This window comes from Cicer arietinum, chromosome 2 (genome assembly GCF_000331145.2).
Source record: "Cicer arietinum cultivar CDC Frontier isolate Library 1 chromosome 2, Cicar.CDCFrontier_v2.0, whole genome shotgun sequence".
NCBI lineage: Eukaryota > Viridiplantae > Streptophyta > Magnoliopsida > Fabales > Fabaceae > Cicer > Cicer arietinum.
Genome location: NC_021161.2, coordinates 14,329,877 through 14,341,985, shown reverse-complemented (window position 1 = coordinate 14,341,985; position 12,109 = coordinate 14,329,877). Strand labels below are relative to the sequence as shown.

The following is a 12,109-nucleotide window of genomic DNA, read 5'->3' as shown; positions in this document are numbered from 1 at the left end:
CAAACAGGTAGGTTCATCAATAGTTGGTGTACCTAAAGATCCCAACTGAGGCATTAGACGTCATTCTTGTTATAGATCTCAAAGCATGACATAGTGTCTGCATTTACGTGAATTCATTGAATCCAAGCCCTAGACATCTCTTTACCAGCAGTTTATACCTCTCTCGTGCATCATACAAATATTTCAACATTGTTTTGTTCAACGCATGTGATCTCAACCATTTTATGAATGAATTTAGAGACTAGAAAATACGTATCAATAAATATTTTCCTCCAATTCATTCCATTTGTTCATTATTCCTAATGGAATGGATGAAATCGAAATTTTAACTCTTTTGGTCAAGGTGAAGTGCAACATCCCTAATTATTTGACATCTTCAAATACGTCGAGCGGGTTTGTTGTTCCACAAATCTCTAAGAAATTTTTTAAATGTTGATTTGGGTTTTCAATTTAAGCTCACAAAAACTATTCATATGGAACTATGCTCGTGTCATGAAATCCATGTGCCATCTGTCCCTATATTGTATTCTACCGAAATCTACAATAACACACCGAGGTGGCGATGACAGTGGTGGATTCACATATTTTGTTTCTACTTGCTTGACATCTCTCACTTTCTTCCTGCTTAGCTTTACAGTTTTTCGATTTGAGGAACGTAAAGCAATTTCTCTAAAGTTTCACCCTATATGCACAACTCAAAAAACCTTTAGCAGTAGAGAACTATAGCAATAAAAATAAAAGAAATCAACGGATTTTTTGTTTATACTCTAGAAATTAAAGAACCTACAAATTTAAAATATAACCTAAGTATGACTAGTTTGCCTTCTTGAAAATTAATCAAGAATGCGCAGCAAGGACACCAAAAGCTTGATGAATAATTGACAATTGTACCATAAATTTCACAAGTTAATAAAAAAGTTTGTATTCACATGCATTGCAATTGATTTAAATTGCAACAATGTGAATTACACTTAGGTGATTAAAGATTTTGGGAAAAAAAGATTAGGGTTTTGAGTCACCCCATTTTCACTATGTTTTTATTAAATCCACTATTTTAGCATTAAGTTATTATGGTTACGACAAATTAACATTTTAGATTAAGATTAATTCTTTGGTTCAAAAGAATTTTTTTTATAACAATGAACTCTAATTTCTTAAGGGATCTAGCTTGTTACTCAAAGCATGAACGTTCGCTGAGACACATGTTAATACTCTATATTCCTATATAAAATATTAAAACATGAACATTAATTCTATGTCTGATTATTACTACCTATTTTCCGATAGTGAATATATTAAAAATTCAATTTGTTAATGGTAAACCGATGAAAAATATTAGGAATAAGATTTGATGCTTCAACACAACCACTTTAATTGCATAAATACTCTATAAGATTCAAAACTACATAGTCTCAAAGAGGATCATCTACATCATAATCAAAAGAAAATTTAGTTTATGATTAAAAATATAGAAACAATGAAGAAGATAAAATTACACATAAAAAAGATGAAATGCATCTTCAATTCTTGTCTCTAATGTTAAAATATTCAATTCCTAGACACTCCAAAACATGTACAATTGCTCCTCCAAATACCAAAACTCAGAACCCATGTCTAAAATCGAAAACCCTTAAATAAATTGAAAATTTTGAATCCTTCGCCTAAACAAATGAAAATTTAAGAAGGCTTAATTGCAATTTTTTTTGTAAATAACATAACCGACACTAATAGAGCTATATCCATAAAATTAACATTAAAAGAAGAAGATATGAATATGTTTGATTTAGTGTTTGTTTACCGCCACTAAATTTAAAAATATTTTAATGTGATTTTTAAAAACTATAATATGCAGCTTTTGATCCCGTCATTTTTCAATATGATTTTAAAATAAATACTTCATAAAAAAGCGTAATCAACAGTAAATTGAAGTAAGTAAAATTTAAAATATGAATCTTATTGTGTTTTGTTTAATCTGAGAGTCTTTTACTTTTTGAGGCTGGTTTTAAATAAAGTTAATATTTAGTTTTGAAAGAAAAAAATTGTATTTCTTGAAAATATTACTCCATAAATTTTAAAATTAAATTCATAAATCATAAAATTTAAATTTACATTACTAATTCCCTTTTTTTGCTTTTGTAAAATTTCCTTTTTTTTCTAATAATTCTTTTGATAAATAAATGAAAGGGAAATAAATTAATGTCATTAAAACCATAAAGTAAAACAAAACAAAAACTCACATAAGTAAAGTTTTTATGTAAAGTCAATTCCAATTTTTTTTGTTTGACGAAAAGTTATTGCCATTTTGGTTTAAAAGGAGAAAGCTTATCCATCCAATTTACATGGTTTGAAAAGTGGTTCGATTCAACATATTCAAATCAAGCTTTTCATATATAAGAATAAAAATGTTTTTCTTTACGAAATAGAATAAAAATGTTGAAAAAATAAAAATTGGATAAAATCAAACAATGTATAATTGTTACATAAAAAATTAAATTTGACATTATATTAATTTATTTCTATTTTCAAATATATATATATATAAATAATTTTATCTTATAATAATTTGATATTTAAAAATAAATAATAAAGAAGTGTAAATATTCTTCTAACCATTTCTAGAAAGAAAGAAAAAATGGTTCTTGTAACAACATCAGAACAAAAAGGGAAAGAAAACAATGTTACATAAAAAGTTAAATTTTACATTATATTAATTTATTTCTATTTTCAAATATATATATATATATAAATAATTTTATCTTATAATAATTTGATATTTAAAAAAAAAAAAAGTGTAAATATTCTTCTAACCATTTCTAGAAAGAAAGAAAAAATGGTTCTTGTAACAACATCCGAACAAAAAGGGAAAGATAACAAACAAAATAAAACTTAAAGATGTAATCCAGTCCATCTCAACAAAAAATAAAAAGTTGTCAGCCAACAAATTAAAACGATAAAATAAGAAAATACAACAATGTTGTACAAAAAAATAAAAAACAAGAATATACAAAATAGTTTAATATGTTCTGAACAGAACAGATCCATTCCAACACTTTTGTTAAAACCAGTGGTAGATAAAAAAGACAGATACATGAACTACTATAAATAGTGCCATTGAATCAAGGTTTCATCTTTTTGCTGTAATGCTTATCTAGTCTTCACTTCTTTATATAAATAAGTATAAATATATCTATAAATCTTATTGAGTTAAAGGCAATAATGACTAAGCAAGCAATCATGGATGTTCCAACAAAGTATCCAGGAAAACTCACCTTTAGGGTGGTTATCACTTGCATCATGGCAGCAAGTGGTGGATTAATCTTTGGTTATGACCATGGTGTATCAGGTAATTAATTTCCATCATTTTTTTTTTTACAAAGTTTCCATTTTTTGTTAATAATTCTTCGTTTCATGATAATGTTTTTTTGAATTAATAAGCCCTTGTTTTAATTTGAAAATGGGGTTTTGATATCTGGGTTTTGTTGTTAATTTCTCTTAATTTTGGTTTTGTTTTAATCTTGGAAACAATGTAGCTTTTTGATGCATATGTTATGATTGATGAAATTTGTGTCATACTTTGTTGATTTTTTTAGGTGGTGTTACTTCAATGGATTCCTTCTTGAAACGTTTCTTTCCATCTGTTTATGAAAAGGAATCAAATGTGAAACCTTCTTCAAACCAATACTGCAAATTCAACAGTCAGATATTGACACTGTTTACATCTTCTCTTTATCTAAGTGCTCTTGTTGCTGGTCTTGGTGCATCCAACATAACAAGAATGCTTGGTAGGCGTGCAACTATGATTATGGGTGGATTGTTCTTTGTCTCAGGTGCATTACTCAATGGATTAGCCATGGACATTTGGATGCTTATTGTTGGAAGGTTGTTGCTTGGTTTTGGCATTGGATGTGCCAATCAGGTACATTTTCTTTAGATTTCAACTCTTTATGTTGTCTTTTTTACGCGTCCGACAAAAAAATTAATGACAGTTTGACATGTGTCAGTTCTTCGGATCGTTGGTTTATTTGTAGTAGACAGACAGATAAATTGATAAATAGATGGAATGATTGTGTCATGCTATGATTGTAAATTTATAATCTTATGATAACCAATTGATACTTTTTTGTACATTTGCAGTCAGTTCCAATCTATGTCTCAGAAATGGCACCTTATAAATACAGAGGAGCACTAAACATGTGTTTCCAATTGTCAATTACTATAGGCATTTTTTCAGCCAATCTTTTCAACTACTATTTTTCCAAGATACTTAATGGTGAGGGATGGCGATTAAGCTTGGGGCTTGGTGCGGTACCTGCATTGATTTTTGTTGTAGGATCATTTTGTCTTCCTGATTCGCCAAACTCACTTGTCACACGCGGTCGTCATGAAGATGCAAGAAAGGAGCTCGTGAAAATTCGTGGCACAGATGATGTTGATGCAGAGTTTAGAGATATTGTTGCTGCTAGTGAGGCCTCGGCTAAAGTGACACACCCTTGGAAAACCTTGTTGGATAGAAAATATAGGCCACAGCTTGTTTTCGCAGTGTTGATTCCTTTCTTTCAGCAATTCACTGGCTTGAATGTGATCACATTCTATGCTCCTATTTTGTTCAGAACAATTGGCTTTGGAAGCCAAGCTTCTCTCATGTCTTCCGCGATCATCGGAAGTTTTAAGCCCGTTTCCACCTTGATTTCAATCTTTGTTGTAGATAAATTTGGAAGACGCGCTCTTTTCCTCGAGGGTGGTGTGCAAATGTTGATTTGTCAGGTACATGTGCTCTTCACATTTTCGCCGCAAAAACCTCTTTTCGCTTCATTGTTTTTAATTCGTGTTTCTCACTTTTATGTTTGTTTTCTCAACAGATTATCATGGCAATTGCTATTGCTGTCACATTTGGAACAAGTGGGAACCCAGGAACACTTCCTAAATGGTATGCAATTGTTGTTGTAGGTGTGATATGCGTATATGTTTCGGGTTACGCTTGGTCTTGGGGTCCTCTGGGATGGTTAATACCGAGCGAAATTTTTCCTCTTGAAATTCGATCTGCCGCTCAGAGTATCACAGTTTCTGTGAATATGATCAGCACTTTCTTCATAGCTCAATTCTTCACATCAATGCTTTGTCACTTCAAGTTTGGTTTATTCATTTTCTTTGGTTGCTTTGTGGTCATAATGACCATAGTCATCTACAAGTTTTTGCCAGAAACAAAGGATATCCCACTTGAGGAAATGAATATGGTTTGGCAGAAACACCCTTTCTGGGGCAAATTTTTGGAGTCAGAAAATAGGATACAAACTGGCAAGGCATAAACTAATTGTTAAATGTTAGTTTATGTGTGTTTTGACTTGTGAGTAGAAAAATATCCCACTTGGAATTTTTATACTACTGAAAAACCAATTGGTACTTTATATCATCCATTTGACAAGATATATAGGAAATATAATCATGTCACACTTACAGTTACTATCAGTTATTTATTTGTTTGCTATGTAGAGTAGTAGTCTTGCACTTTTATATTTTAACTTTTTCAGTATCTAGCTCTTTTTTAAGGAAGTTAGGTTTATGAGTTTTGAATTTGTTTATAATATTAGTACTCTTTCTTTATTTTGGAAACAATTTCTTAGTAGTTATAGTTTCACGATCAAGACATAGATGTAATAACCAGTCAGTACTCTTTTTCAAGATAAAGTTATAGTTTTTTGAATGAAAATATTTTTGACCTTTTTCGTGCAAATAATTTTAATTAATATGTTGGGAAACTTTTTAACTTTTAATACAAATAATTGTGTAAAAATAATTTGAATTTTTTTAGTGCAAGTATTAAAAAAAATTCCTTGATTAATGGGAAAAATGTTTTGGAATAGTAATGAGAATGAGATTGCATATGCTATATTTATCACGAGAATGAATCAAAAACAGCGTTCAATTTAGATTATAATATTGAATGCATGAAATTTTTGGAATGAGTAAAAGTATTCTTTATGCAAACAAAAGTTTAGATCAATATATAAAAAAACATGAATTAGATGGCCAAAGTACAATTTATAAAAATTTTGGAATAAAAAATTGGAAGAGGAAAAACATGGTTTACAACGAGTGTCAGTGATGAATGAATGAGTTGCGGTGAACTGAAGAAATAGAGTCACAAAGAGGCAGCGTCGACATTGGGAGATGCGAGAAAAAGGGAAAGTCAGAAACACGGGGTCACGAAGAGAGCGAGAGGCGCACAGTACGCAAGTGAGCGACCGAGAAAGGGGGATGAAATACTTTCTTCAAATACTAAAAGTGCAAATTAGGAAAAGGTTTATGATCGAATTCGTAAAAGGGGTTTTCTTTTTGTTTAATTAGTTTAAGTTTTTTTTTTTATTTGAAATGTTTTGTTTAATTTTAATTTTAATTTTAATGGGCTAATACAACAACATTTAAAAATAAAAATAAAAAAACACTTTTAAATGTTTATGTACCCTATGACAGCGCTTATAAAAAAATCGCTTTAAAAGACGTTAAAAAAAACGCTCTTACCTATAACAACGTTTTATAAAAAATATTGTCAAAGACGATGTTATTATATTACTACTGGTACCTTTGACAACATTTTTTATAAAAGCGCTTTAAAAGGCTTTCACATATGAGAATGTTTTTTTTATAAAACGCGTTGTATAAGGCTCCGTTTATTTTTAAAATAAAATACAACAATGCTTTAACTGATTATAAAATCTATATTTTAGTATAGTGAATGTGATTATTTTCTCTACACTCAATAGGGTCTCTATGAATCTGTTATATGATGACATTGTTTTGGTTGTTTTATATACTTATATATAATTTTTGTTTTTTTGGGACCATGCTTTAGTTAGTACTTTCTTATGATTTCTGAATATGATATAAACTTTCTTATGGCTGTTGTGTATCATGCTTTTTAGCTTTGTACGTGTGTTTCTTCTTGTAGTGATGAAGTGTTTGGTATTTCTGCCCTTGCTATCTTTTTTAATCATTTGATATTACTTTTTGTTCTTGATGTTTTGATTTGCCTTTGTTGATCCTCTTTGAACGAATTTGTCCAAAAAAATCTTGTTGTATAATTATGTTCTTTCATTTTGAAAAATGGTTTATTTATAATGAAGGTTGATATATTTTTTTAACACATAATGATCTTGATTAATGAAATCTTGTTCCAGAATGTTCTTGGACTGAATGTTGTGAAAACCACAATGATCTTCGTTTTTCTGTTTAATAACCAAAACAATCTTGCTTTCTCTTATTTGTGTTTTGAATAAACCAGAATGATCTTCTTTTTTCCAGAATGATCTTGTCATCAATTTTTATGCACTTTGATGAAGTGAATGACTTATTGTTTGTTTACTTATGCAATTCATATTCCTTAAATAAAACTCAAGTGCAATCATTAGTATATCACCATTCATAAAACTTAATTATTTATTTTATAAGATTTGTTGTCATTAAAACATAAATCAAAAAAGTTTTTTTTTCTCAACAGAGATATCTTATGTCATTGGCATTAAGATCAATAGAGATAGACCAAGACGTACTTTATGTCATTGGCATTACATGTTTATTTTTTAAGGAAATTTAAGAATTGACTTTTTTGGATAAAGTGAGAAAATGTAATAATTTTATCATAAAAATTGTATTAAGTGGTTCAAACTATTGGAAATCTCACTTGGTGGAGGTTCATGAGTTAAACATATGAAATACCATAGCCTAATGGTAGTGGTTCATAAATTTTGCATATGAAAGGTCATAGCTTTCATGTACATTATGATAGTGACAATAGATATTCAATACACTCTTGATGGCAAAATGTCAATAAATAGGTTATGGGTCCCTAAGCTTCTCACACAAATTTTCTATATACACTATCTAGGAAGAGTACAAGTTCAGAAGAACCAATGACATAAAAAATTTAAAGCTCTTTTTCTTTGCAAAAGTTGCTAGAGGTAATTATTTTAAGGATAAATTTATTTCGCATTAAGTGACTAACATTTTATGTTTTTTCTTCCGAAAAGTATAGAGATGCTAGTAAATTTCTTACACTTGGTTTCAAAACCATATTTATCTCTGCCTTGTTGGTTCTTTGGTCTTTTCAATCTAAGGTATTTTATGATTTTGTTTGGTTCTTTGGTCTTTCCAGTCTCAGGTATTTTATTATTTGGTTTGGATTATGAGTTTTAGAGCATTTTATTTTAAAATATCATAAGAAATATTTAATTCATTGATGAATTATGTCTTGCGTATTGTTTCTGAATGAATTAGATTGAATTGTACCCTTATGTTAAGTCGAATGAGAGGTATTTGCCCTTAGTCAATTAGCTATTCGATCGTTCACATTAGAAAGTTAATCTAAACCTAAAACCCTAGATGACAATGAGGGTAGTTAATTGTTCATCTTTAGGATAAGATCCATATTTAGAGCTTTCATGAAAATACTGTAGCCAAATTCAAACTTAAAAAGGTTAAAAATATACACATTTGTTCAACTGAGTTCACTTGGCGAATATGATGTCTCACCTAAAGAATTAACACAAAAAATATTTTTTGTATACCATTTTTCGCCTCGCCAAGCGACCAAAACAAGTATTCAAGTGAAAAATCCAATTTTTAGGTAAACTTTGGAAATTCTGAGATTTGGAAAGACAAAAACACACTAGGGAGCACCATAACTTGAAGGTTAAACGTTGGTAATAAGTAATTGAAGACTCAATAGATCTCTGTTTGTGTATTTCTTTCTTTCTCATTGTTTATATTTCCTTGAACTCGAGTATTTAACCCTTTAGGTACCAAGTTCAACTCCCATAGAAGACGAAAACTAGTTAATTTTCAAAAGAAAAAGGGCCGAAAAGACGGTGAATAACAATGTATGTTGGTGGGGCCAAGATGTTACAACATGCATGAGCATACAATTTCCCATATGTAAATACAATGTTAGTTTATATACCATCCATCACACGTTAACATTGCAAATACACATGCATACAACAATATGTAAAAATAAACTTGAATGTGCATATGAAAATAAAGTAAACACATATCCACATAAGTTATTCATGTAAATATATATAGGTACATGTTAAATATATATCCATATATGTCACATAATAGCATTAACACATAGATACATGTTAAGAAAAGCGGAAGGTGCTCATACCTTTTCTATTTTCTATAATTACCACAGCTTTATCTAACTCGGGCTCTACCATTAAGTGGACTAAATTATAACTAAACTCACCCTTATTGTACTAATTTAATTCGGCCAACTAGGTAACTTAAACTAGGGATGAACCTCTCAAAGTAAATATGATGCATGCTCATGAGACAACAATATTTTTTAAGGATCCTTTCTTCAGGAAATGTTTACAAAGTTGAGTTTTCAAAACTTAAAGCATACTAAGCACAATCCTCAAGGAAATCATAACACAAAGTATTTTATTTTCAAAAATAAAATTATTACACAACTTCCTTAAAAATGTAAGTAATTTAACGTACACACTTTAAAGATTCATCTGTTTCTAGAGTTTTATGCATCTTAGTACAACATTCATGATTTTTATTATAATAGAATACAATGTTAGAATGGAACAAATGATCACTCCCTAGAAAGTTTAAGATGTGTAAGATCTTCATTTTTTTAATTATTAGTATTGAGTGAAATATATTTTTACTTTTTATAATTTATGATGTGGTTGTTATTATTATTATTATACTTTTATTTAATTATTATTTTTGAAAAGTATATATATGTATGACATTATGTATTTAATTTGAGTGAATATTTTGCTAAGTATTTTAAAAATAAATTCTTATAATAATAACAATAATAATAGAAAAGAAACAAGTATGAGTTGAGAAACAACGTTAAAAATAAAATTACATTAATTTAGAGAGTGAATATTTAGGGTCTTAATTGGCTTACGTTGAAAACAACATGTTCCCCAATTCTAGAAACAAAACTGAGGCCTCCCATTCACAAATAATATGCGATAAAGAAAGAAAAATAAAAAAAAAAGGGCTTAAGAGAGAAAAAGGAAGAAATTTAAGAAAACTCCTAAAGGAGTTAGTGATTCATCCTCTCAAATAAGAATTCTTTAACTATGATCATATTAATTTTATCTAACCATTTTTTTTGTGAGTAGAACAAAACCCCTTATTGATATTGTGAAAAAATAAAATAAAATAAAATTGATCGATGAATATGTCTTTCTAATTGTATCTTTATTGGTGATAAATAAAAACCTTTCATTTATTGATTTTTATTTCTTATCTTAATCAACTACAGATAATATATGTGTCATAATTGTTTTACAATGTTTAGATAAAGTAACGAATGGGTTGACTACAAAAAAAATAATCTATCGTGACACTCAGTTTTTGTGATTCTTTTATCTGTCACTAAAGCTATGTTTAGCTACAGTTAAGGTGTCACTGATTCTAAAAATATTATACTCTATTTTGTAAAAAAAATTAAATGAATAAAAACCTTCTAAAGTAGAAAATGGTTTTTCCTTTTCTTCTCATTTCTCTCATGTTTGGTTAAACTCATTTCTTGATTTCCCTTAGTTCTCTCTCAGAAAATTTTCCACATTCTAGTTAGGGTGAAATTGTTTTTCCATTTTCCCTCTCAGAAATCGCTATGCTTCTCTGGTAATTATTGGATTTCCTTTGACTTTCCTCTTCGATTCATGTTCCTCTTCAATTTTTTTGTTTAATCGGGATTCTCTCATAACAATCAAGCAGATTCAGTTTTTCCTTTCTTCTCTCTTGTAGCAATTCGATTTTCTGCGATTCAATTTAGGTCTTCTTTTCTCAAATCGTAAAATAGCTCATCTTCTCTCAAATTGTAAAATCGCTCATCTTCTCTCAAATCGTTCTTCTTCTCCTTTCGATTCGATTCTGTTCAACCGATTTTCTTCAATTTCATTTGTCGTCTCACAAAATCGTAAAAATTAAGTTTCAAATCGTTCTTCCAACTCAATCTCAAGTAAATGAATATCATTCTTCCATCACAATTTCTTTGAAATCCATTTTCTTCAAGACCTCTTCACCGGATTATCAGGCTCACCGTTGACTTAACCTATAACTCTTCTTCTCAAATCTATGACACTGTCGTTTCAAAGTGTCAGAATCTTCAAGGTAGATATTGGGTGGCTCCCTGGTATATTGTGATAGACAACTATATTCAGTAAGTTGCAGAACTAGTCTTCAATTCATGTTGAATAAGTAAGTTGCAGCCTCTAGTAGCAATTTTCTACATCTTGATATTGGTAATTGAAAAAGCACAAAACATGCTAAATAGTATGACAATCTTCATGAGCAATGAACATTCATATATATTGATTTCAGTCTTAGCTTTGCATGATTTCAGTTTTAAGCCTTTGTTTTGAAATTTGTTATTGCCATTTAATGAAACCTTTTGTTCTTCCAGATTAATATTGCTCTATAAATTGTTCTATACATCTCTCCTAAATATTTGAAAGAGAACACACTTGTATTATGTTGAGCCTCAAGGAGTAGAGTAGTAGCTTCTCTATGTGTCATGTTTGTTTTGTGTCTTCTGAAGATGAAAAACATTATTTTACACTAATGAAGATCTTCGTATTATGTTATATAAATTGACTTTCGCTTGTAGCCTAGCTCTGATTTTTGAAGACAGATTATAGGCGGTCAAAAATCTACTTCTTTTTATTGTGTTAAATGGATAGAAATGAATTTGAGACATAAAGTTTTTTGGATTAGATTTTTTAGACTTATATTGCAGCAATATCAACTGCTTCAGGTTTATCTTTACTCAAAGTTGGTGGAAGAATGGTTTATTCAACATGCTCAATGAATCCTATTGGGAATGAAGATGTGGTTGCAGAGGTACTCTACTTTGAGTGTTGTATAGTCTATACTTTTATGTAGCCTTGCTAGTCGCTGGGTTGACATAAAAAATGTAACACCCCGATTTTCAAAGCGAGGGTGTATTTTTTTTTCAAAAGAAATTAAAATAAAACAGAGAAATAAATAAGGTAATACCTTTGGATAAATAATTGAGTGATTATAATTTACAAGCAGCGGAAAAGTTTCTCAAAATATGAATCCAAAATATTTACAT

General features: G+C 29.5%; 1 protein-coding gene across 1 annotated transcript; it reads left to right on the top strand.

Annotated features, from left to right (window-relative positions):
• Positions 1–3,030: 3,030 nt before the first annotated feature.
• Positions 3,031–5,485, top strand: LOC101498595 (sugar carrier protein C-like). The gene is made up of 4 exons (XM_004515633.4): positions 3,031–3,343; positions 3,591–3,916; positions 4,135–4,764; positions 4,860–5,485. The coding sequence occupies exons 1-4, from the start codon at positions 3,217–3,219 to the stop codon at positions 5,304–5,306; spliced, it is 1,530 nt and encodes a 509-aa protein (XP_004515690.1). The 5' UTR covers positions 3,031–3,216; the 3' UTR covers positions 5,307–5,485.
• Positions 5,486–12,109: the final 6,624 nt, after the last annotated feature.